This window comes from Melopsittacus undulatus, chromosome 15 (assembly GCF_012275295.1).
Source record: "Melopsittacus undulatus isolate bMelUnd1 chromosome 15, bMelUnd1.mat.Z, whole genome shotgun sequence".
Classification (NCBI taxonomy): domain Eukaryota; kingdom Metazoa; phylum Chordata; class Aves; order Psittaciformes; family Psittaculidae; genus Melopsittacus; species Melopsittacus undulatus.
This window is the reverse complement of record NC_047541.1, coordinates 1,894,630-1,921,301: the sequence shown is the minus strand read 5'-3', so window position 1 is coordinate 1,921,301 and position 26,672 is coordinate 1,894,630. Positions and strand designations below refer to the sequence as shown.

At 47.5% G+C, this 26,672-nt stretch overlaps 1 protein-coding gene across 1 annotated transcript in view; it reads left to right on the top strand.

Moving 5' to 3' along the window:
• The window catches only part of KIRREL3 (kirre like nephrin family adhesion molecule 3), a 263,163-nt gene that overhangs the window by 182,092 nt on the left and 54,399 nt on the right, over positions 1 to 26,672 (top strand). The window contains exons 3-4 of the mRNA XM_034069650.1: positions 13,128 to 13,277; positions 15,019 to 15,168. Coding sequence (XP_033925541.1) covers positions 13,128 to 13,277; positions 15,019 to 15,168 — 300 coding nt within the window. The remainder of the gene's footprint in view (positions 1 to 13,127; positions 13,278 to 15,018; positions 15,169 to 26,672) is intronic.

The window sequence follows — 26,672 nt, the reverse complement described above, 5'->3', positions numbered from 1 at the left end:
CAGCAGTCTTGGGGTCTGTATATACCCTTTTATGCCCACTACTGGCTCCCATAAGTATTTACTCAATCTATAAATGCATTAATGGGACTAATCCAGAGACATAACTTGAGATGGATTTTCTTTCCCCCTTTTACAAAGATGAACCTTTTATATAGACAGGGGGAAAGAGAAGAGAAGCGAAATGTTCAGTGACTAATGATCCTCATCAATATTCATGAGAGATGGTATGTATTTTGAGACGTAAAATAAAGGAAGGAAGAAAGAGAGAAAGGAATTGACTTCTTTAGAAGCTAAATGAAACACTGAGGTTGACCTGAAGAGAAGTATGCCAGATCCTTGTTGCCATCGGTTCTGACCAGGGTTCAGTTGAGGAGTGGATGTGCCGATATAGACAGTATGGCCAGGAGCTATAATGGTATTTGCTGGCATGGTAGCACAAGTCTTCAGCTGAGGATGAAGTCCACAGTGGGCTGAGTGCAGTACAAATAGGGAGAGAAGCGATCCCTGCCTCAGGAACTCTCATCCTAAGCCAGCTAAAGCTGGGGTATGGAACAGCAGCAAGGGTTGGGAACAGTCTGGGCTGTTTGTTCTTGAGGAAGACATACCTTTATCTACTGTGCTGTTCCTTCCTTTTTTGTGTGTGTTCTTTCCCTCCTTCCTGTCCCTATTTCCCTCCCTGCCCTTGTCTTTTCTACAGCAGAAAATGCCCCCAGGTGTGATGAACTTGAAGGTTATTAACACCCCCAAATACTTGAAAACAGAAGGGGGAACCTTGATCCTTCCCTGCTTCAGTCTTTTGTTAGCTGGAGGATCAGGAAAGCCTCTGCAGAGGAAACACCTGAGATATGGGTTTGTCAGAAGGATGCAGCTGTGACAGCAGAGGAAAGAACCAGGATCTGGATAACCAAATTTACCTGCTGAAAGGAGCACAGGAGGCCTGGAATAAAGGCTTCCCCCATCCCCTATCTTCTGCAAGCTGCCCTTGTGTCCCTCCGCCTCTGAGCCTGCTCCATTTCATTTTGGTGACATCCCTTCCCTCCTCCGAGTGACAACCATCCCACCCCCACCAAGGGCGTCTGCCCTTGAGACCATCTTTGATCTGTGCCCTGATAGAAGGGCCGAGTATTGACTTTGGCTTCGGCTTCATTAAGAGGCAGCCTCATTTGTCAGCTTGTTTGTTTCAATAGCTGCTTGGGAGACGGCAGCATCCCAGCCCCTCCTTGCACAGCCAAGGCATTAACTCCCTTCTCAAGGGTTTGCAGGCAAGGTCATTGCTGGTGGCCTTGTGTAGTCCTCTCCCTCTCATTAATCCATGTCACAGAGGGTTTAAGCAGGATCAGAGCAGGTCGGTTCTTGGATAGTCTTGAGGCTCTGGGTGCTGTGAGAAGCTCTGTGTAGGTGAGTTCATATGCAGTGCTCCTGGATGGAAAGACAGGTCCTGTCTGCTCGAGGTGGGGTCTCAGTGCCATCCTTGCAGGAGCTTCACTATGGCTGGGTGTAATGATTGCAAGTAATGAAGATTCATTTCTCTCGTCAGTTGTCATCAGGTAATGTGTCTGCCAATAATAGCTTCTGGTTTTAATGCAGGTGCTTAGATGAGGTTAATCAACTTACCCAGGCCTTTCTGGTTTTGCCTTTTCTGTTGGTTAGTGAATAATGTATTGACAGGGATTTGCTTGTAGTGTTTGACCTCTCTAGGAATTACCTACCTGTGCTGCAGGTCCCCAGGAGTTGGATGAGCTTTAAGGTCCCTTCCAACCCAAACTGGTCAGTGATTCCATGATCTTTCCCTAAAATCATGTGAAATTCCAGACATTAGCCTTTCCAGGGTTATTTAAGGATTGGGAATGTGTTGGCACGAGAGCCTTGTGAGGCAGAGAGATTCCTGGCAGTGCAATATCTCACCCTTTGCTTAGATCCAGACCAAAGGGTGGGACCTATGCTGCTAAGGACAGATACCTGCAGCACTGGGTGCTTCCAGACCTATCTGACCTTGTGCAAGAGAAGCAGATGAAGCCATGAAGCCAGACTTCCCTGAACTACCAACTGGGCTGCAGTTTGCTGCAGACCTCAATGTCTCCCTGCTCTAGTGGGGATGGGTGTAGTGGTGCTATTTCTTTACTCCTGAGCTATACAGCCTGTGCTGAGCCTTTGAGAGAGCATCAGCCCAGCCCATGGGAAGGGAAGCAGCTCAAAAACCCAAGGCGCTGAAGCTGGGCTGTGTTGCAGGACTTAAAGCTCCTTCTGGTGCTGGCTCTCCTGTGTAACACCTCATTCCTGACAGCAAGGAGGGAGCTTAGGGAAGATGTTCCTGGCTGTTGCCATAGGCATTTTGCTTCAGCAGATCCCAAGGTAATAAGGCATCAGTAATTGTGCAGCTCCACGTGGGCTGCGATGTGACTGGTACCGGAGTGTGCTGTGGGTCCCTGCAGCCCTGGGAGCATGGAGCAAAGCCAGGGAGAATACTAACTGTGGTGGTGGGAATGGCCCTGGGATTAGAGAGCAGGTTGTAAAAGGAGCGACTAGAGGAGGTAAATTTATATAGTCTGGAGGAGGCTCAAGGGGAGACACGACCAGAGTCTATAAATACATGCAGCAATAGAAACCAAGGGAGGAAATTATTCAGAGGAAGGGAAGACAAGGAGCAGTGCCTGAAGCAAAGGCAAGGAAAGTTTATGCTGGGTCTTGCATAGGAGGAAATGGGCCTTTAGCATCAGGCATCTGGCCAAGACGGGTACTGCTGCTGCTACCCTGTACTCCCCATCCCCTCTGAAGCCTCACAAAGCCAGTTTCTCTGTCTCCTACTGGACTTCGCTTTGTTTTACAGCAGCCCCACCTCATTTCTTCCCTGCCAGCCATCTCACACTGGTATCCTGCACTAAACCATCCCAGCATGCCTTAGAAGGTTTAATAAAACCAGATTGAGATGCATTGGGGCTTTTGGCTTGACAACTAGTTCCCCTTGGACAAGAACATTTGCCTTCGCTGGGTGACAGTGCTTTGAGTCCGCAGCCTTAGGCGCTGTAGCTCATTGCTAGTCATCTCTCCAATGAATAATACACAGGCCTGCATATTTGTCTGCATACATCTTCCTTTCCTATAGGGTAATTTAATGTTATCTTTGGGCCTCCTGCTCCTGAGATGAAGAGATTACTTCAAACCTGCAGCCCACAACCAGAGCCATTGGTTTCAAACATCATTAAGTTTCATTATAACAAATAAACACTGCAATGACATTTATAAGTTACCAGAGAGCACAGAAACACAAATATGAAGCAGATAAACTGCATTTGATCCTTATAATTACTGCAGGCAATATCGAGCTTAGGCTGAGCTGGCAGCCGGGTGCTGAGTAATTTATAGGAGTCTGTAAGGCGCTGTGTTGCACATTGCTGCTTAAAACTTATGATGATGGTTATGTGCCTCTCTCTCTAAAGCCTTAAACAGGTTATGTTCCTGCCTTGGGGCAGGCAGGAAGCTTTTCCTCAAGCCATAAAGGAAGGTGGTCCTAAATGTGTGGCTGTTGCTCGTTTGGGGACTTTTCTATCTCCATTCCTCAGTATTTCAGCCCAAGCAGGGTCCCGCAGCTGAGATTTGTGCTTGAAGCTGCAAAAGAGGCCTTTCTTTATGTATATATTATCATTTTACCCTGTGGATTTCTATCCCCAGCTGTGGACTCATCAGGTTTCAAGAGGGGGGAATCCTTTGAGAGACATTTTTGCTGTAAGACAGTGCAATACCAAAAGAACTCAATTCCTTTCATGTTTGACTTCCAACTTCATACTACCTGCTCTTAACCCTGGTTGAGGAAACTCCATGAGGAAAACCAGGTAGAAAAGCATCTCCCACCAAAACCTGAAGGAAAAGGGGCTTGTGTATGTATAAACTCTCTCAAAGCTTTGCCTCACTGTGTAGGGCCAAGGGTTTGTCTGCTTTGGAGTGAGAGCACATCATCTCCTAAGTGAGCCATGTCATGGGATGGAAAGCTTTCTATGTGCTGCAGGCATAGAGGCTCAGCCCAGGAGGGTGCTCAGGAGCAGCTGGGTTTATTGATGAGCATCTCTCATTACCTGCTCATTAACTCAGCAGCCTGGAGTGTGCTAATCTTCTCCTGGGCTGGGGTTTTGTACAAGCAAGCCATTGACTCTGCAGTGAGGACCATTGAGAAGGAGATAGTAACAGAACAAAGAGCAAAATCTGGTGTTTAAACACATCCCAGTCCCTTTCTGACACGTGCTTTCTTTTCCGCAGTACAGTAAAGATGTCGTTGGGTCCATTAGCCTGGGGCTTCTACCAAGAGTGCACATGGGCTGATAAAGCAGTTGCAGAGCTATAAATACTGACTGGAATCATGTTTCATAGCATCACAGACTGTTTGTGTTGGAAGGGACCTTAAACTCACCCAGTTCCAATCCCCTGCCATGGGCAGGGACCCCTTCCACTGGAGCAGCTGCTCCAAGCTCCTGTGTCCAACCTGGCCTTGAGCACTGCCAGGGATGGGGCAGCCACAGCTTCTCTGGGCACCCTGTGCCAGCGCCTCTCCATGTTTCCTCTCATTTTTCATGGCTCTTGGCTTCATAGGGCAAAACCAAGTCAAAACCAGGAGCCGGTTGCTGCAGGTAATGGTGCAGGTCACTGACTTCCTCTGTAGCGGTTGAGCAGTGGAGAAATGCACTTTCTAGGCACTTCCCTGGGTCTGTGGATGCAGTACAGCAATGTTTTTCAGGGGATGGAGCTGTTGTTAGGCTTCCTATGGAGATAGTTGTTGAACACCTTTCACTGATAAAGAGGATGGGCATGACTGTGAACCGTCTCCTGCTCAAATGATGATCTGCTCCTTTTCTGTTCATTGTATCATCTCCTATCTCTTCCTGTCTTTCCCCTGCCACTTTCATTTGTGCATTGCACATGCTTAACTTTAGGCTGTTCTTCAGAATAATTTGGTTTAACTCTACATATGAATCTTGCATGTAAAAAAGGGAGTGCACATATTTACAATCATTTCCGCTTGGCAAAATCCAAACAAACAACAATTACAGCAGAAACCTGCTCATTCTCATTCCACTTCATCTTCAGACCTGGTAATCCATGCAACGCAACCTGAAGCAATCTCACCCTGCTTCTTAGCTCAGCTAAACAGGGAGCTGGAGCGAGTCTTCAGCCTTGGTGCATCATGATTTGGTTGAGAAGGGACCTTAAAGATCTTCTAGTTCCAACAATGGATCCATAATATCGTGTAGTTAGGAGCTACCCCAGAAGAAACGTGGTCAATGTTTCACACCTCTCAATGTTCAGGGGCAGGAATCAGATTTGTTCTTGTGTTTCCTTACCTCAATACATGCAGTTATTTTGAGAAGGAGCAAAGCCTTTCAGTGGGTTTAGGATTAAATATCTACATTTTCTGTTCTGAAATGGGTCTTCATGTTTATTTTAGCCTGGGCAAGAAAAGGCTCTGGGGAGACCTCAGAGCTGCTTCCAGCACCTAAAGGGGCTACAAGAAACCTGGAGAGGGGCTTTGGACAAGGGCAAGGAACTGGATGAGCTTTAAGGTCCCTTACAACCCAAACCAATCTGGGATTCTATGATATCTCTCTGTGCCTCAAAGCAAGTGATAACATTCTGAAAACTAAGTGTGGAAGTGAAATGTGGTGTGACCCAAGGTGAGCTCTTTGGTCTGATTTCCCCCCCCATGGACTGCACAGTTTCCTGTTGCTTGGGGGCAGAGCAAGACTTTGAACTCTCCGAATCTTTTGTGAAATGCATTATTCATCCTCGTTTTCCTGTGGATGAATGTCCTGCTTGCCCTCAAACTCAAAGATAAGCTGAGATTATTAGGGTTGTATTTCAAAAGAGCCTCCCTGATCTGGGAAGAAAGGGTGGGATAAGGTGATGAATCTGGATTGAATGTTACCCAGGGCTGTGGAGAGATTCCAGAAGGTCACAAGGGTTAAAATCCATAAGGATTTTATCCAGGAGACTGCTCAATAGCTTGAGCATCAGCTGGTATTTCACGAGGAGCTCTTCCTTTTCCTCCTTTGGGAGTTACAGTGGGTGAGTTTAGGTCCCAGGAGTGTCTGTGCAAGGCTCCTGCAGCTAAGGACACACTGACCCCATTCTGAACGCATTCTGCCAGCTGCAGATAGTTCACATTGGGAATGCAGCCGTAGTTGCCACGGCTGGAGTCACCGGAGCATCCCCTCCTCTCCAGCCCATCAGCCTGGCCGTGGTGGAGCTATGCCAGGACAGCTGCACCTTGACAGAGAGCAAATAGTAATTCATTATCCTGCAACAGGCTCCAGAGCAGTGCTGGTAGCAAGGTATTAGACTCACTGGCAATTTTCAGGGGGATCAATGTGAGGAAATCTATTCCCCTCTGCTCATGAGAGCAAAGCATTGCGTGTCTCAAGTGAGCGATGCTGATCGGTGCTGTGCCCAGGGGCTCCAAATAGCTTGTGGTGCTGTTGCCCTTGTTTCTAGGAAGAGGAGGCATCGCCCCTGTATCCCAAGCAGCCTCGGCCAGCCATTAGCTTTAGTAACACAAAGAGTTTTGCCTCCTATCCCCCTCTACAAAGCCTCATCTACCTCTTTGCTGCAAAAGCAAACCCTTGTGGTGCTGAAACCCCCAGAGCTGAAAACCACCTCATTCAGGTTGCTGCTCCTATCTCCAACCAGGAATAGTCCTCTGTGTCCCAAAGCTCCTCTCATTGTTTCCCTGACTCTGTCAGTTTGTCTAATAAAAGATAATGCTTCAAGCTTGGCTTTCCCTGGGCAGCAGGTACACGTGAGGTTGTTAAAGCAGTTCATTTAAATACACTGAACTGGAATCTTCAGTGCAATTCAGTGTGTAAGATCACCTGAACCTTGGAGACTGAAGTTTTGGACTTATTGACTTGAACTTTTTGGGGATGGCTTAGTTTTGATTCCTTGGTGCAGTGCATGAGTTGGTTTTCTATCGGTGTAGCTAACAGGTATTTAATCTCACTAGAGGCAATTCTCCAAGCTGGTGCAGGGAGGAGGTTGCTAATAAATAACCCACAGTAAGTATACTCTTACACCTTCTCCAATTGGTAGCTAATAACTGAGCAGACGATGACATTTAAGCCCTTTCTGCATGGCTGATCAAACTACTCACAGTGACTTTGAAAGCAGTGCTGGGATTTCATGTGGGTATCAAAGCGAGTGGAACACTCGAGGGTTCAGATCTCTCGCCTGTGTGACTAATAGACAAAAAGATTTCTAAAAGGTCTAATATCTTATTCAGATTTTCCCTGTCTCCCATTTGAAGCTGCTTAGTGGACACAGTGGGATGCTGATGTGTCTTGTCTATGCAGCATTAGGGAAATATCAGCCATTGCAGCAGGATGAGGCTTGCTCGGAGCTGGTGCATGGCCCAGAGGCCAAGCTGCAGAGCAGAGCACCTTAAACTCAGTTCTCACTCTTGGCACTGCTTTTCCTGGGGTGGTCCCTGCATCCAGGATTGTTTTGGCTTTGGTTTCATAGAAATTCAGCCCGCTTCTTCCCTTTCATAGCTGTGCAGCTGGAATTCATAGGATCATAGCATCCCAGACTGGTTTGGGTTGGAAGGCACCTTAAAGCTCATCCGTAAGGACCAGGCTGCCACTTGCTTCTCCAATACATCTGCTTCATTCCTTGACTGATGGGTGTTGGGCTTTTCTATTTCAAATGGAATAATTCAGCAGCATAGAGCACACAGAAGCCATGTGAGCTGGATTTACGTAGTCAAACTAAAAAAGGCCAAACTGACATTTTTGTTCAAATGGACTTTATCTTTTTCCCCCCAAGGAAACAAAATAAAATAACAGTGAGCTTATGCAAGGGCTGAACTCAAGCTACCTTTCATTTTAATTCCATGAAGCTGAAAGGAAGTACATGATGTATCACCAACAAGTGACCTTCCTTTGGGGATGCTTCTCCATGTCTCCTAATGCGGACAGCATTGTTGGTTTGATTCATCTGCTCCTATCTGGGGAGACCTAAGTCTTTTTCTTCTCCAGAGGTGCAGGAAGAGCTTGCCCTCATCCTGGGGACACTTGGATGTCCCTTTCCTTTCTGGGTTCCTCTCAAGGCTGGTTTGGGTGGATCTGTCAGTGGGGGGATAACTGAGAAGCAGGTAATGAGTGGCTGTGCTGCCTGCCTGCTCTTCCCTGTGTGCTCTGTGCTTCCCCAGTGACTGACAATTCCAGGGAGTGTTGTAAATAATGTAAAGCTTTTGTCTGCTTGCTTTTCCTCATCATCTAAAAATCAATGTGGGTGCAGGGTTTCAAGCACAGTAGGCGTTATGCAGGTAGCTGCTTGTCCTTGGCTTGGAGAAGACCCTTTGAGCACTGTGAACCAGCCCATTTGTCATGGGATCAATAGCTGAAGCTGCATTGAGTGTACAGAGACAAGCCCTCATCTGTGGGGAAGGTGTGCACACGCAGCCATCCCCACCCTCCCTTCGCAGTCCTCTCTATGGACAATAAACCACTATCTCCAGGCATCACATAGTGAGAAACCAACCCTGGTTTGACCTGGGCTTAACCCAGCTGTGACTTTACATGGGGGCACTCAGTGGCACATGGTCTGAAGGGGAGCCCTTCTAAGATGATGCAGTCTTTGGTTATCACGCAGCAGCCCCTTGATCACCCTTCTATTGCACGTTGTGCCAGCTCTGAGCCAGAGGAAGGATTAGTTCTCTCCATCAAGGCCCAATGAAAATGTCCCACCACTTGTAATCACTGTGCCTTTCATTCCTGAACAGTAATATTTTTATGAGGAGCTTCGTATCCTTTCCGCGACTAAAAGGACTAATTCTTTTCAGAACACAATGGAAATTCAAAGCTCCACTTACATAAAAGGATCCACGATGTCTCCATTTCTAATGAGTCATTGTTCCCTCTTTAAGTCCCTTGCTTCTTACTACAATGCTCACTTCTCCTGGGTAATGAAAATTTAACTATCTGCTGTTCCCGTTTGCCTCTTGTCTTCCTGCAGCAAGTTGTCTGCAGCCAGGCTGCTTTTTACACAGGAGGCTGCAAGCTGGAATCATCCAGACAGGAACTCATGCAAACAGATTTCAGTCTTCAGAGAGCTTTGAAGAGCCAGTCACCAGCTCAGGCTTTGGCAACGGAAGGAGCTTCAGGGTGCCACTGTGTCACAGATGCTCTGGGTGACCCTGGCAATGTCATTGTGGACATGCTTCCCACTGTTTTCTGGGTTGGAAAATGGGATTTTGGGTCCTTCTCACCATCCATGGGTGTTGGGGCTTCTCTGGAAAGGAATGCTGATGGTGTGACATAACAGAATCCCAGCCTTTGTTTGGAAGAACAAGGCAACATTACAGAGAAACATTGAAACCCAGGAGCCACAGGTGCAATATCCATTAAGGAAACATAAAGAGTTCTAAAGGTGTTCTCTCTTTTCTTTCTTTCTCCTTTCTTTTTTCCTTACTCTTTCATGACATGTTTGTGACTTCATAAGGCTCCTGCCTGTGATGTTTGAAAGCAGGGTTAACGTTATCACCTGCTTGCTGTTCCCAATACCTCCTTTGTTCTCCCAGTTTGTTACTGCCGTTTAGGATCCTAATAGCTGTGAGAAGTGCCCCCCCCCTTTCTGTTTTGGAGATACTTCCCCCAGGAAGACAGGGATTGCAGGACCATGGAACAGGTCACACTGTCTGCTGGCACTGTAAATAGCTCCTCGGGGAGCAAAGCAAAAGCAGCAACCAGGAGAGGATGAGGCTCTGAGATCAAGAGCCTCTCATGCTTTCTCTGACATCAAAGCCCTCCTCTACAATCGTGGGTCAACCTGCAGCTGCCAACCTGCATTCAGCAGAAGGGCAGCTTGAGAGTACAGATAGGACTTGGCCTTCAGGCTGGAACGCGGCCAGGAGGCATGGTTAGCATCTCATTTACATATCTGGTTGCTTTTAAAAAGGAAAGAAATCAACAATGAATTCAGAGTAATGATATTTGCTTCGGTGTGGTGCATCTCCTCTCGGCTGGATGAAGAGCATGGATGCACGGGGGGAGGCAGAGCTGGTGCTGAGTGACTGTCAATGATGCTTGCAGGAAGGATCCATTGGGTTAATGGAAGGTGTCCTTGCCCATGGCAGAGGATTGGAACCAGCTTTAAAGTCCTTTCCAACCCAAACGATTCCATGTTTGTATGATTTGAAAAGCCAGGTTATAGTTAAAACAGGATTTTTCTTGGCAAATACCCTATTTAGTGGAAAGGGAGAGAATGGGAGTCTTCTGGTTGACTGATAGCACTGTGTATGGTCACTGAAGTGCTTGTTTTGGTTTGGTTTGTTGGAGTCAAACCACCCTGCTTTGAAATCAAAGCACCCTTTTGTAATAATGTTGTAAATGTTCATGGGAAAAATACCCAATTGACGTGTTTCAGCCCGTTTTCTGGTAGCTGAAAGCACTTAACCTGCACTCACAAATCACCTTCTCCCAATCCCCCCATTTCCAGTTATTTTCTGTCAAGTACCTTATCTCCCTTAAAACTTCTCTGCAAATGCCTTGTTCCTTTGACATTAAGACATAAGAGGGTGAAAGCCGTAACGTGGACGGTCCTCTGATCTTCCAAACCCAGTTAAACCCAGTAATCAGGCTTTAAGCTGATTTGAGCTCTGCCTTCAATGCTCCCTAAATTTTCTCTGCTTCTTTTTTATCTGTGATTTAGGGAGCGATGATCCTGCTGTGGAGCAGGGACTGGGCCAGGTAATGCTCTTAAGGTCCTTCCCCCATCTCTCCTCTTCTATAACTGAGCTTTTGTAGCTGAGATGGAGCCTTAAACCATGAAGAGATGGTTTCAAGTGACAGCTTTTCACACTGAGCAAAGAGAGGGAAGGAAGACAGGAAGCATATGCCATATTTTGCTCTGATTTTCCACAGCCATCAACTGCTCTCTAAAACAAATCAGGAAACAAGAAAAACCCCATCCCAAACCAGCCCTAAAAAGAGCTTCATTTCCAACAGCAATTACCAAATGGAGCCTCTGCTTAATGGCCGTATTCAGAGGGCATGGACACCACTTTCTGCTTCTGCTTTCTCCTGATGACTCTCGCAGCTCCCAGCTGACAACCTGATAATTCTCAGCGATGAAACAATCTCCCTGGGTTATTGCAGCGTTCCGGCGCTGTCCTTGCTTGCCTTGAGAATTGTCAGGATTATGGAGTGAGCCGTGAAAATGCAGTTAGCGGCTGGAAAATATGTAATGAAAAGAAAGAGAAACAAAACAACGAAGCAAAATGCTCTTTTTCCTGCTTCCTTCCCTCATTTTCACTCTTATCCACACTTTTCCCTAATAGCGCGTGTCCTTTTGGAGTCCGAATACAATACAGAGGTGATTGAATGTTCCTTTTGCAATCAAGTTTCTAAATCTCAGTTTGGCATAACCAAGGTTGTGGGGTCTTTCCCAGCAGGAAGAACTGGAATCTGCCTTGGGATAAACCTTTTGTGTGTGCAGCACTGCACTGACAGTAACCAGTGATGAAGATGAAGAGGTAGGACCTCAAATACCTAGGAATATCGTCCTCGGGATGTGTTGGGATGCTGCAGGGAGGTTTGCAAAGATTTCAGCAGGGTTTTCTAACCTGACGTATGTAAACCAGTAGCAATCTAGAAAGGATGGCTGTGCTCTTCCCCGGGCATCTTTAGGTGCCTAAGAGCAAGTTTAAGCTAAGCTGTGCTAAATGAAATAGAAATAGAAGTGTTCACATGGGGGGAATGTAATAGTTTAAGTTAGAAGATGATTGAGTGTTGTAGCTCTGTCCTGTAGGCAAGGCCTGCCAACTCATTTGGAAACAAGTTTAGTTGTGAGAACTTGTGTCACACTTAACCTTGGTTTAGGATTAATCATCAGTCAATGATTAAACTGAGTTAATGTAAATTAGGATTGAATTGATCTGGGGAGGTTCACAAGGAGACTTGTCCTGGTTTAACAAATTGATTTTAAAGAGAAGCTTTTTCTTCAGCCCGGTATGATGCTGGGCATTGAACTGACATTCAGCTGAGGGCTGGGGGCTTTTGATGCTGTGCCTGGTGTGGGCTGATAATTCACACAGCAAGGCTCCTGAGCCTGAGAACCCCTCGGGTAACACAGCAAGCCACAATCCAGTTGTTCTGCCTTGCTCCCAGCTCCTCGTATTTCAGATCTCTCTTATATGCAGAATAAGGCCAAGATGCTCAAGTGCTGGCAAAGGGACAGCGCTATTTGGGTGCTTAGCACAAAGGACCCTGCTGACAAGTGTTCAGGTATCAGCCATTCAGCCTGGAATGGCTTTGCATTTAGAACCTTTTACCATCTGACTGTGGCACTAAGCACAAGCTTGTAGCACAACAAACCGTCTCCCTAAGATACCCCAGGAGTATGGTGGGTTTAGGGGTCCTATGGCAGTGTTTGGTGTTGGTATTAAAACGTTCTCCATAGCAGAGGTATTCCAGATTTTGGAGCATCTCCATGGCCTCCTCTGGACTTGCTCCACATCTTCCTTGTGGTGTTGCTGCAGAACTGGATGCAGGACTGCAGGGGGGGTGTCTCACAAGTAGGATTTAACCCTTACAATGTTTTTCAACTGTGGCAAACCCAAGGAATGATGATGTATTTCAAAGTGTGAATATAAAACATGCTTCATTATGCAGCTGCCCCATCCCTGGCAGTGTTCAAGGTCAGGTTGGATGATGTTTGGAGCAACCTGCTCTAGTGGAAGGTGTCCCTGCCTATGGTAGGGAGTTGGAATTGTCTGAGCTTTAAGGTCCCTTCCCACCCAAACCAGTCTGTGGTTCTATACTTAGGTGCAATCAAAATATGACTGCTGCCTTGAAGCCTGCTGCTTCTCCAGCTGTTGATCACGATGGCTAAAACACTAGCACCACAGTAGGTAGAGGAAATGCCTGGCACCTCTTTGCTGTGTCATTTGTCCCCCAGGGAAGAAAAGCATTGTAAATAGTTGTCTGAGTGTATGAGGGGGTAATAAGTGACCATGTAATTCAGAACTGCAGAACACAGCTTCGGGTTCATGCTGCAGCAGGTGCCTCTTGTGCTGATGCATCCCAATGTATCACATGGAAAACCACTGGAGAACTGAACTCTTCTTCCTACTGTGTTCCACTTTCCAGGTCAAGCGTCCTCCTTCACTCAGCAGCCCCAGGACCAAGTGGTGATTGCTGGGCAGCCTGTGACACTGCTGTGTGCCATCCCCGAGTACAACGGCATCGTGCTGTGGATTAAAGATGGGCTTGCCCTTGGTGTCGGACGGGACCTCTCCAGTAAGTCGGGATAATACCTTACCTAAGCATGATAAGTAGAGCTATCCCTGCTCAACAGCGCAGATGCAGCCACAGTATTTGGAGGCTGATGAGTGCTTTTATTTCAGCTACAAACCCCTCCAGCTAGCTCAAACAGTAGCATTAAAAGTGGGACTGAACAAACCTCTTTTCACCCTCACTCAAACCCAAACTGCTGGTTTCCCTGCAGGTGTAACCTGACCCTTTGGAAAGCATTGCTTTTGTTTTGGTTGGGTTTAGGAAAGGGATGTTATGCTTCCAAAACACAGCCTGAAAGTGTTTGTAGATGTCAGAAGTGCTTGTTTGGGCACTCTCAAGAAAGGAAACAAGTCTCTGTTTGCAGAGGCTTCACATAAACGTTGTTTGTTGCAGCCCAGCGGAGATGACAAGGACTTGTGGCTTCCTTCAGCTCTGCTTCTGGCAGTTACAGTCTGCTAACAAAACTCCCCAGACTTCTTGCTCCTTAATCCCACATGTGCATTGGGATTGAGGGCTTGGTGCAACTCGGAAACAACAGTGAAGGGGTCATACAGTTTATTCTATATATTTTGCTTGAAAATAGTAAGCTTTTAGTGAAACATTTCACATCACCAATGGAGAGTGGTTGCTTGACTGCCAGAAACCTGGGTAGGTGCTGAGCCCTTCAGCCTTGTCTCCTGAGCATGGCAGAGGTTGCACACGTTGCCTCTGCTCAACTTCTGCATAGCACAGAGAGGGTTTTCCTTCCAGGCAAGCAGCAGCATTCAGATACCAGGGGAGGATTGGTGTTGTGCAGCCTCCAGGGACCCTACTCTTCTCTAACATGCAAGGCTTGCTTTATCTTGTCCTCTTTAATACATGTAATTACTCATTTCTCAGACCTGCCTGAGTGAGCAGTCCCCTCTTCAGCTGGTTTTCAAAGCTCCATGCTGCAACTTTTACATGCATTAGAGAGCTGAGCTTCCAATGCAAGACCCTGCAACACGGATGGGTAACAACAGCTTCACTGCAGCACGTAGCCTGTGTGAATGACTTCCACAATTAACAGAGCTGGGGCTGCTTTAAGCAAGAGGAACTGCCAGCTCGCATGATACCAGCTCAGCCAGTGATCTCATTAGCTAAATACAAACAAACCCATCATTTGTATTTCTTGCGGTTCAGGAGAGCAAATCCTGCTGTTGATAGCTGGGGAAACAACAAAAACACAAGAGCGTGCCAAGCTGCCTGCGTTAGGCAGCGCATTAATCACCAGGGCCAAGAGGGATGGGGTGATGGCAGCTCTTCCTTCTGTGCTGCTTCAGATGTTGCAGAACACAGGGCAGGCTGGGCATAGCTGTTGGTACCCCCACAGAGCCCTGCCCAACCATCACACACATCACAGTGGATGTGCTTCAGGGTTTCACCACTAGCACGTGTATAGGAGTTAAGGCAATCCTGTGACAGGTCTCAGAGCAGCAGGAGGTGATGGGTTTCCTGGTGGGAAAAGCCTATACGTTTTCCTAGGGGTTTCAGTAATTACTCCTTCATCAGCTCTTTCTTTTTGAGCTCTTAGTACAAAACCTGCAGCCTGTTTTGGAATGGGTTGGGTTGGAAGGGAACTTAAAGCTCGTTTGGTTCCATGGCCTTACACTACAAGACTCCATGTTTTTCCCAGATCTGGGGGGCTCTGGACCCATGCTCTATCCTCTTTATCCTTGTGTTGATGGGTCCTGCTGCCTCCTGACTCGTGCCTTTTGCTCTGCAGGTTACCCACGCTACCTGGTTGTAGGAGACCACCTGTCTGGACAGCACCACTTGAAAATCCTGAGAGCTGATCTTCAGGATGATGCTGTCTATGAATGTCAGGCCATCCAAGCAGCCATCCGATCCAGACCTGCCCGGCTGACTGTTCTCGGTGAGTCCTATCTCCCCATCATGTTGTAGGTTATTTGCCTCTTGTTGTGCTGACAGTCACACCAAGTTGCTTTGTGAGAGAAAATGTTTCGTTGCTAAATCAAGAGGACTGGAAATCAATCCATCATGCTGCATCCTGATCCTGAGAAGGGTAGCAAAGGAAACTGTTTGGGCAATATGGCAACTGTGGGATGAGCAACAGAGGTACAGAATGTTTAGTCCTTCAGCTCTGCAAACATACGTGCTGGTTGAAGAGTGTATGTGCATAAATTTAAGGATAGGAAGAGTGTTGGTGCCATCAGTGCGATGTGTGTTACCCTTGCTGCAGTGCCCTTTGGCAGTAGGAAGGGGAAGACTGCCACTTGAGGAAAGGCTGGTTTCCCTACATCTATTTTCACTCCTAGGCTTTATCATCATGTGTTTCTCAGTAATTAGACTTATTCTTGAGCAACACAAGGGGATGTTGTACGGGATTGCAAACAGAAGATGGCTCCCAACATATCCTAAAGACCCGTTTTGCGTGGCAGAAGGGAGAGTAGTGCTGGCAAAGGTGAAGGGCTCTGCCTGGCAAAGTGCTGGGAAAAAGCAGGCTGCACCAGTATGACTTCCCAGAATGGATGTGGCTTCAGGGAAGTGAATGGAAACAGCATCTTTCTTGAAAAGCTTGGACAAAAACCACTCTGCATTACTGAATTGATATGTCCTGAACCTCTGCAAGCCATGTCACCTTCCCCTCCTTCACCTGGGCTCCCTTCTTGTGTCACAAAGGCAGAATACATTGCTGGAGCCAGACAAAAGAAATAATGTTATTTAATTAGAGCTAAAGATTTCAAACCTAATTTAGTCCCAGGGCACAGGGGTGTACGTCAGAGCTCAGAGCCGCTGCACAGAGTTGATTGAGCAGAGTGATGCTTTTATGGATCAAAAGGAAATCATTATTATCTTTGGGGTTATGGAACGTGTTGAATAGATGGTAGTTAATGTTTATGTGAATATACATGGTAGTTGCTAATTGGTACATTTACCTAAGATGTTCAGCAACTTGTATTTGCAGGCTGTTTTCCTTTTAAGAAAATTAAAGTCACAGCACATTCAACTTAAGGCAAATAGATGAGGAAATGAGGCTTTGCAACCCATCCATAGCATGTCTTTCACTTCAGATGTATTTATGCAGATGTTCAGGAGGGATTTAAGGCTGGCTGGGGAGGCAGGAGTGATAATTGACACCATTGGAAAGGGGCTGGACGGGTAGTAGCAGTCAGCAGCTTGCACTTGGATACCTTTGTTGTAGGATGGCGTGTCCGGATGCTCCAGTCTGTGGTCCATGTTTTAGCCAGCCCAATGGAGGGGAATAGAATTGGCATGTTAAGAGTAGACACTTCCAACCATGTGTCAAAAGCTGGCACTTGTGAATCTGACTTGATGAGCCTGCTTTAGTCATAAGCTGAACAGCCATCACCAGTGGGACATGGATCACCCAATATCACCCAGTGTCCCAGTGGGACATGGATCCCAGTATCACCCACCCATCCCACTCTATCACATCCCAGCTTTGTGTCTAGAAAATACCTTCCCTGTTTCTTTTGTGTCTGTTGGTGCTTCCTTGTCCATTCTTGCCAGCTTTTTCACTTCCTTCATATCAAGAAATCCCCTAATGCTCTCAAATTCAGTTTCCAACTGCTGTCATTCATGTCAGACAACAGCTTTATGGGGCTGATGCCTCCTACTTCCCTGCTCAGAGGCAGAGCTAACACTGTATTTTAATTAAATATTTAAGGTTTTGTCACATTGTTTTCAAATCTACATGGTTAAATGGAGTGGAACAGATCATTCCATAGCCTTGGAAGTCCAAACATTCAGACAGATGAGCCTATTAGTGGCATCAGCATCAGGGAAGATCTTGTATTGGTGGAGTCTCAGGGATAACTATTGCTTGGGAACTTGGCTCACCCATCCCAAAGCTGAAGGATCTCCCTCACTTTGCCTCCTACCATTGCCCTGTCCAGGGAAGGAGTCACTGCACTGATCAAGCTGATGAGATGGGATGTGGGACATATGGAGGCATCCATGTTTTGAGGGCAGCAGTTTGGCAGGGGAGCCCAAGACAGGCAGGCTTTGGGAAGCCACTGGAGGGCTGTTTGCTACCTGGTACGCCTTTAACGGCAGGGCTCCTTAATTTATGATGTGTTTAACTAAGCTGGGGTATTAATTAAGTGAAGTATGAGCCTGATTAGGACTTGGAGAGATTTGAAAATAAAATCAGACAGCGATGGAGAGGAATTGCAAAGCAAACACTTTGGCTGTAACCACTGGAGAGTTCCCTTCGGTCTTCCATCAAAGCTGGGAGCAGGGAGGGCAAATACAAGAGATTATATAGCCACCAGATGTGTGTTGTTAAATATGCCAGCCCGTGTTGTTGAAGGAGCCAGAGGGCTGGCTTGTGGATCCTATCATCCCCGGGGGAGCAGGAGGGAATGGGAAGCCCTGCAGCCGAGCTGGGAATTGCAGGCACATTAATTAGTGTTGAATTCCTGTATCTCAGAGGCAGCCAAGCGAGGAGGAACCTCAAAGAGAACATTGGCATCCCTGGGAGGAAGGAGAGGGGATGGAAAAGGGAGCTTGGGCTCACTGCACTGATCTGCTGGTGGCATCACAGAGCCTCAGTGCTGGTGGGAGTCCAGGTTGGGAAGAGCATATAGACAGCGAGGTGTGAGGAAGCTTGTTGGTAGAGTGGTTGGCAGGAGCATCCCAAGCCTGTCCTGGCCTGTGGTCCTCCCCAGTAGGAGATGAGATGCTTCCAGCCCTGCCTTGTACCACAGCGAGCTCCTGTACCCCACTAGCTCTGCAGCTCGATGCAGGGAAAGGGTCAGTTCCAGAGGGATGCTGGTGGGGAATCAGTGACACCCAGGAAAAGGGAGCATGGGGGAGTGAGGATGAGGGCAGAAGAGTTTGCTTCCAGAGACTTAAGGTGAATAATTGATAGCTAATTAACTTGTACATTCACCTTTTACAATCTAATTCCCCGTCTCTTCCCCCTCCACGGCCTCCTCTAATATTAACTCTGCCTTCACGTGTGTCCCATTAGAAATAAAGCTTTCTTTAATCAACATGAATTATTTAACGCTACAGATTAAGTTAATTTGAAGTGAGAACTTCTGCCTTTTAAGATGGCACGAGCCAGGGACAGGAGATGAGGAAGGTCACCTTGGTGTCAAGTACATTCACGTTCAATCACAACCCCTTCCCTCATTTTACTTCTATTCCAATCCTCTTTCTAGCCGAGTCTTCCCAGTCCTCCCCTACAGAGCAGAGTAAGCTGTTTCCATTACCAAGATGATTGCTGGCAGCTTGAGACATCTGTGTTTCCCAGCTTTCCTGCTCTTTGGAGGGCTTGATAGGAAATAAAGAGGTTATGGCCTATGAAAGGCTGGGTTTCAGTGTTTGTAAAAGAGAGACTAGGTGATGCTCCAGATCCAGAAACAGTGCAGCCTGGGACCCTCTTTTCCGTGCTTTTTAACTTCTGGATGCAAAATTCAACCTAAACCAGCAGGTAGAGAGTCAGGATATAAAGTCAGAACAGGAGAGAAGTGATGAAAATGTCATTTTCTCCCCCACCATCTCTTCTCCTTGAGAAAGTTTGGGTCTTCACAAAGCTGCATCTTCTGCTGGGAATACTTTCAGTGGTAAAATAGCAACGGGGTCTATTGGGAATGAAACAGAAACATCAAACAATCCAGCACAAATCCCAGATAACCTAAATATTTGATGTCATGTCTGAGCAGCTTAAGTTTACAGCGCGCTGAGCTGGCTCCTTCTGATGGCACAGGGTGGGTGGGTTTCTTTGCTAGCATCCCTGCATGGCTCCTGGGGTGGGAAGGTACCTCCACAGGCTTGACCATACCCAGCCAGGCAATCCCAGGGTCTCAGAGGTGCTTGGTGCTGTACAAATGCAAGGTAGAAGGAAGCTTCTGGCTTGTGCAGTCTGTAGCTAGATCAAAGAGAGGTACCACATGCTAAAAACTCAGCTGTAGATGGGTCCTCCCAAGCTGGGTTTCACTGGGAAGTGCTCCTCTTCCCCCATTTTGGAGTGATTGGCCTGGCCTGGAAGAGGAGGAAGGCAAAGCAACATCTACATGATCTTTCTCCTTACTTCAGAGCAAAACCATTTCGCTTACAGCCCCATTGAGCACATCTTATCTGGCTGTGTGGTGCTGGGTTGAGATGCTGTGTGGGACACATCCAGCACCCTCAGGCTCCTTAATGATGGAGAGCAACTTCTCATTTACGTAAATACAGGGGGAGGAAAGCTAAGAACAGGGTTTGTTTCACATTTCAGATACACTCACCGTTCTGCTGCCTTTCTGTGCTGTTGTAGGGCTACTGGGATAGAGCTCAGTGTGCCCAGTTGTGAAAATGGGAGAAGCCCACTGTTCACTCAGGAAATGTAAATATATCCATATATATTCATCAAATGCATTAGGAATGATCAATATATTCCTTCCTGGCAGGACAGGGCTGTGTCTGAGCAGTGGCTGGTGTTGGATCACACAGAGGGAAGTTCACTACTGAGATCCTGCCTCCGCTCCCCCAACCTCTGGTCCCATGTTACCAGCTCACACCATCTCTGAGTGGTCTTGCAAGATTCATGTTCTCTGAAAGCCCAGGGCCCCGGGGTTAGGTGATACCAGCAGGTTTTGCTTGTTCTGTCAGTAAATGAATGGTGAGCTGTCAGCACCTCAGAGCCAGGCTGGAATGCTGAAGGAAGATTGGTGTGCCTGGAAGCCTGTTTGCTTTGAGCTGTATCACTTGGTCTGCCACCTCTCCCATCAGACTTCTCCGTGCTTATGCTCTCAGAGTTGCAGCAGCATTCCCAGCTGAATGCTGAGGACTGAAGGACCATAGAGTAAATAGGAAGAAACACGGTTAGAAATGATGGATGCTGGGGTTATTGCACCGATCTGAGATTTCTTGCCTCGACGCAGGGAGGGCCTGACCCATGTTTTCATCAAATTCATTTGGCTTCTCTGTGTGGAGCCTGCAAGCTGATGGATGCAAAGCACATAGAGCTGATAGAAACCCTTCCCAATGCTCTGTCATCCCTTCAGTGCAGTGGTGGCTGCATCCCTTTAGCCCTTCCTAGCCCCTCTTGCTGTTCTGCCCACCTGCCTGCCCCTCATACAGTGAGCAATTGCTCCCAGTTCAGATGGCTGTGAAGTTGCCTGGAGATCATAGAACAGTTTGGGTTTGAAGGGGCTTTAGAAAGTCAGCTACTCCTGCAATGAGCAGGGACATCTTCAACCAGATCAAGCTGCTCAGGACCACATCCAGCCTGGCCTTGAATGTCTCTGGGAAAACGTTGGGGGGGGTATGCTTGCTATGTGTCAAAATCCCTCCATCCTGCCATGCTCATTGCTTGTATTGCACCACCTCGTGCTCCAGGCACAAACCTCACCATCTCACCCCCAAATCCACCATCTAATAGCTCCTGCTCCACGTAGTGGACAGAGGAGATTATTCTGCTTTATGCCCTTTTGGATAGCGGACACCTCATTCTGCAAAATCCCTATTTGCTTTGCATGCCTACATGTGTTTCTCCCTCTTGTCAATCAAGACAAACCTCCTCCATCCATATCCCACCCTGTATTGGCATTATACACACGTGCAGCAGCTCCTTTTGTGCCTCTCCCGCATGCATGCACGGGTGCAGTATGGATTGCAGCGCTGCGCTCTGTGCCTGCTCAGCCAGGGATCCATCACTGCTGGGAACTTGGTGGGTTGTTAGTGACCTGACAACAGTATTGACTCCCCCTCCCCTTGCCTGCTGGCAGAGAAGAATGAGGCCCTCGAAGCGTGGCATCAGCTGACTGACAGCCCCTGCTTTCTTATCGATCCACCCTAATGAAGAATGAAGCCAGGGCTCAGCAGGGGCAGAGGAAATGCTTTGGGAGGGGATGTGTAAAGCGGTTGTTGAGGAGGTGGAGGCTGCCCACCCACTCCGGCTCTCTGCTTGGGCCAGTCTGCAGGGATGCTTTCTTTGCCAGGTTGCTTTTTGCATGTCTTGCATTACCCCGTCAGAGCCAGAGTTCAGGCTTCCTCACACAGCTCCCATCCACAACCAGCCTCCTCCCCATGTCACAGTGGAGAAAGGGTTGGGAAAACCCTGTGATGAATCTCCCCTCTTGTTACAAATCCATTTCAGTGCTGTTTGTGGCATTTTGGACTAACATTTGATTTTGATTTATCTGTGGCATGATAGTAGGATGAGGATGGGTTTGGGATCCCTTTTATAATAGAATCACAGGATTGTTTGCACTGAAAGAGACCCTAAAGCTCATCTAGTTCCACAGGCGGGGACATCTTCCATTAGACCAGGTTGCTCCAAGCCACATCCAGCCTGGGCTTGAACACTGCCAAGGATGGGGCAACAGTGCAGCCGGCTCTCCAGTGACCCAAGAAACAATGGCTATTTCCAAGGGGTGGAAGCAGGAATCAGGGTGGAAGCATCGCACTGGGTGTCATGCAGCTGGAGATGAATTCCCATTAGGAGCTGTTGATAGCTGGTGGCTTTGCTGGAGATACAGGAACACAGACGGGCTTTAGCAATAAAATACAGGCTCAGCATGGGTAGGAGAACAAAGGAAGGGGCACCAACACATTGCCTGCTTGGCTTGTTCCCTTGGTGGAAAGGGAATCTAGTGATTGATGGCCTGGATGGAAGTTCTGCGTCCTGCCAAAGCTTCTATGTGTGACCTTGAGCGAGTCTTTCAGGCTCAAATGCCTCTGTTAAAGAAAGGAAGGACTGGGGTGAAGCAGAAATGGGAAACATTGGGTTCTAAACCTCTTCTTCCTTGTACCTTGCATTCATTGCAGTTATGGCTGCAACAAGGATGACATCCAGGAGGCTTTTGCAGTCAGTTATTTCAGGGGTTGGGCAGCGGCCAAGCAGAAATGCTGCAGAGTCATAGCTTTGGAGACAAGTGTCTATAATCTCCTTTGAGTCATAAATCATGTAGCAACTAAACTCTTCTCCTTGTGACCAAGCGGCACACAGGGGATCTTCCCATCCCCAACATACCGGACAGCCCAGATAATACAGGGAGCATCCATGCACCCATGGTGGCTGTTTCCCCTGCTAGGGGAGTTTGCAGAGATTTCTCATAGTGGGTGAGAAGCGACTTTCAAATCAGAGGCAGCATGAAAAATTGCAATGGGAAAATAGAGGCTTTCATGGTATCACATTTAATTGCTAACAAAGACAGCAATCGCACCCCTCATGCTTGGTTCACCAGTGAAAGGCAGGTACCAGCTGCCCTGTATGTATTTGACTCCAACTGGTAGGTTTAAAAGATGCAGAAGGTATTTAATGATAATGATAATGATTTACATTTATATAGTGCTTTGTATCCACTGGGATCACAAAGTGCTTTATATATCTATGGATAAAAATATACTGGATAACTAGCGCTCTATCCATCACCAAATCACAGCCCCTTCCCCAGCAAGGCAGCAAGCTGTTCAGGAGAGAGTTGCTGCATTTCCAAAGCTGTTCTCCCTCCTCACTGCCATGGCACTTGGGGTGCTCTACAGTAATCTTGCAGTAAAACCAGGTGATAAAACCACTTTAAAAACAACAATGTCATAAAGAGGAGAACCCTCACTGTCATAAAGCTGCACACAGCAGAACAGGAGGAGAAACTTGAAAGGGAGAAGGTTGTAAATAGGGACTGTCTCTGTCATGGAAATAACTCTGGAGGAGGGATGCCATACAGCTGCTCTGGGTTACGAGGTGAAGAGCTTGGCCAACAGCAGCATCCCCAAAGGGCAGGTACCAACAGAGTACAGAGGGACCTCCCAAGCTTAGTTTGCAGGGAAGAATATGTAAACCTTAGGTTGAAAGATGCTTCTGCCTCCATGCCCTGCTTTGTCCTGCCATGGAGCAGGTCTCCTGTCAGTGAAATCCAGCCACCTTCCTCCTCCAGCTCCCTGAGCAAGCTCAACCAGTGGCACTGTGCTTGGCCAGCTGAATGCCAGTGTCTCTCCTAGGAGGCATCAAGCCTCAATAGCCCAACATCCACCCCCTGAAAGTTCAGAGGCACTCAGTTGAGACCCTTTGGTGGCAGCATCTTGCTCAGCTGGGTCTGGATGCAGGGGAGGGAGGGAAGGAAGGAAGGGAGAGAAATTGAGGCTCTTAAAGATATTCATTCAAAATTCATAGGCACAAAATTGCAGTCTGCATGGATTTGTTTCCTTTTGGAAATTACAGGAAACTACAGGCACCAACAACTGTTATTCAAATAGCCACTTTAGATGATTAGGATGGCAGGAGGCTGTACTTACACATGCAGACCCAATATAATCAGACGCGAGGCAGGGTGGGAAGGCAAGGCCAGGCAGAGGGAAGCTGGAGGAGCTCATAAGCATAAACAGGCTCTGTGGGAACAGGCATGGGGTCGAATCCAGCCCCACTGGCGTGGGCTGAAGCAGGAGCATCATGTTAGTGTGCACTGGGTTGGAGAGACAGGAGGTTTGGGGTGCAAAGGGGGAGCACAGAGCAGGGTAGCAGTTCCTCACCCCTTTGGAGCCGGCAGGTTACAAGCAGGTAATGTACAGGTCCATGCACTCTTGTGCTTGAAAGCAAGATCTTTTCCCTCCCTTGCTCATCCACTACATCCAGAAACGCACCCTCCTCATCCCCTACTGCCTTCTTACACAGTCCTGCTCCCAAGCCCATTTTACATCCAGAAAGAGGGAAAGGTTTTGCCCACCCTGGATTTACTTTAAAGATTATAAAAAGCCACCCACACACTCCAAACCCTGAGCAAATATTGCTTTACGGATTGGCCTGAGGGTCAGCAACGAAACGCAGGCAAAACATCGGAGCCACTGAAGGGTGGAAATTGTATAGCAAAAACAGACTCTGTAGGTGAGAGGGAGAGACTCTAAGCTGCTTATCCTTATAATGTTGCTTTGGGGCATCAGTAGTGGTGTGCAGAGCACCCAAGAGCATCCCATCCTCTTCCTTGCCACTTGCGGCAGCATCTCCCTCCCCACCAGCCCCTCTCCCCATGGTGCTGAGGCTCCTTCCTGCGGCTGGACAGCTTCCAGGAACCCTCACGAGTCTCTCAAGGTGTTGGGAAATGTTTGCACACAGGCGAGCGTCCCATCTGCGGCTGTGTTGGGCGCGCGTTGGCAGCCGTGAACACGCGGCTTGGCAAGGCTGGAGCTGGAAGCGCCCGCAGTGAGATGCAGGCACACAGCATCCCTGGTGCAGGAGCCTTTCTGGGCACCCAGCTCCTTTCTCTGCTCATGAAGGGCTTTATGCATCGTAGAATCACAGAGTGGTTTGGGTTGGAAGGGAGTTTAAAGCTCAGTTCCAACCCTCTGCTACGAGCAGGGACACCTTCCACTTAGAGCAGGTTGCTCCAAGCACTGTCCAACCTGGTCTTGGACAGAGCTTCTCTGGGCAAACTGTGCCAGCAGGGAAGAACTTCCTAATATCTAATCTAAATCTCTCCTCTTGTCAGTTTAAAGCCATTCCCCTTTGTCCTGTCACTCTTGTGCCTTTTGGGTTGACCTTGGGTATGTGTGTTGGCCCGACAGTGATGCTGACGTGCTGCTTGGCACGCTCCAGCTTCCCTTTCTTGTCTTTACAAGTGCTTTTCTCTTATCCGGGCGTATTTTGCAAAACTTCACAAGCTTTTAGCAGCAAGTGGCTTTTGCTAAGAGGCTGTTGATAAATCAGACTCGATGGCAGGAGGGCTTTAGTACTGTATTCTCTTCCTTTCCATTGGAAAAAGTGGCTTATCTGCTATGGTGAATAAAGGTTCTTCTTCCTTATCCACACTGAAATCTTATCTAAACTGGTTCAGGTGGCGGAGCTGAGGGAAGGAAATAATTAAGCAAGAGACAGGTGAAATGCTGACATTATTATTACTTAAATGGCCCAAACCTTTTACCTTGGGTATTTCTTTCTTTATTTTACTCCTTTTTTTCTTTGCTGCTGGTGAACATATAACAAGGGAGAAATGGGTTGTTTCAGGTTATCTTCCCCATCCACACGCATGCAGCTTACCCCTCCCACCCCAATATAAATCTCTTTTAACTGCTTCTGTTGGCAAGACAGAGAAATAATTAAGGCGAAGGTGGCTGAAATGTTGATGTTATTACTGTAATGCAGCCGCCTGTTTAGTTTCTTTGCCGATGAAATGCAACCAGGGGAAAATCAGTTTTAAAGATTACCTCCCAGAGATACAAATAAAGGAGAGGAAACCATGTAGTCAGGAAGAAATGGTCTCAAACTAGGAAACATTTCAAAGTCTGTGACAGTCTCTTAGGGGCTTTTAAGACCACAATTTACCTTTTGACTGCATTCTATTTTCTCTGAAATCCTTTATTTCCTTCTTATTTATTGACTGGAGAGACAGCACAAAAACGAGAAAGTGATTCTTGAGCCACTGGTCTTAAAAATCCATAGAAGAAAATTGTTCTCCAGAGGGTGGGTTTGCTGTTGTTGTTGGGCTCCTTTTATTCCCTCCCCCTTTGATTTTAGCAATCTCAGTGCACCAGGGCTTAATTGAATTGCTTTGCCATAGAGGGGCCTTGAACCGGAAGGTACAAGGTCAGCATGGAGTGAGAAGCCCTGATTAGGGAGACGGGCACTGTGGCAATAACACAGTGGGATGTGGAATGTGTCTCGCTCCAGGCCATGCATGTGATGGAGCTGCCAGGTCTCTTCATCCACATCAGGAGCTGGCAGTGGAATTGCAGTGGGATTGCTTGTGTTTCAGGGATGGCATTTGGGATTAGGAATGTCTGGTGCATGTCGTAGAATCACTGGATGGTTTGGGTTAGAAGGGACCCTAAATATGCAGAGTACCACCTTGGTGAGAGATGCTTTTCAGAAGCTACCAAAGAACTGTCCCTTCTCAGGTCTCTCCAAGCCCTCAAACTGCCTCCTAAGAGCACACACATCTCCACCATCATCTACCTTCCAGCTGGCTTTTATCCTGGTCCCAGCATCACATCCCATTGGTCTTGGTGGCATCCCACTTGCTCATCACATGGTGGTTTCCCACCACCACACACGTGTGTTGCGCACATGCTGCTGTCTGTGGGTGCTCCCTGCTGGGAATGATACTGAGATGTGCAGGAAAAGGAATGATAATCTTAAAGCAACCCTGCAGTGCTGGCCTAGTTAGACTGTCCCCAGCTGTGAACTAACTCAGCTGCCCAACGAGCCCCCTGGAGATGGCTCTGTTTGAGAGGAAATAACTACATTAAAATATACTGCATCAGCATAGGCTAATATGGGTCAGAATTGGTGCAGCCCAGTAATTACAGTCTGGGCTGAAATCCTTTTAGGCCATCCAGTCTGTCTTTCAGCTAGCTGTGTTTAATTACCCCTAGCTTCTCTTGCCCTGCCTTTACAGAAAGGACCACGTGAAGACACCTCCTGCTCCTCCATCACCAAAGTTGTCCTCATTGGTACTTTTCTGCTTAGTTTGT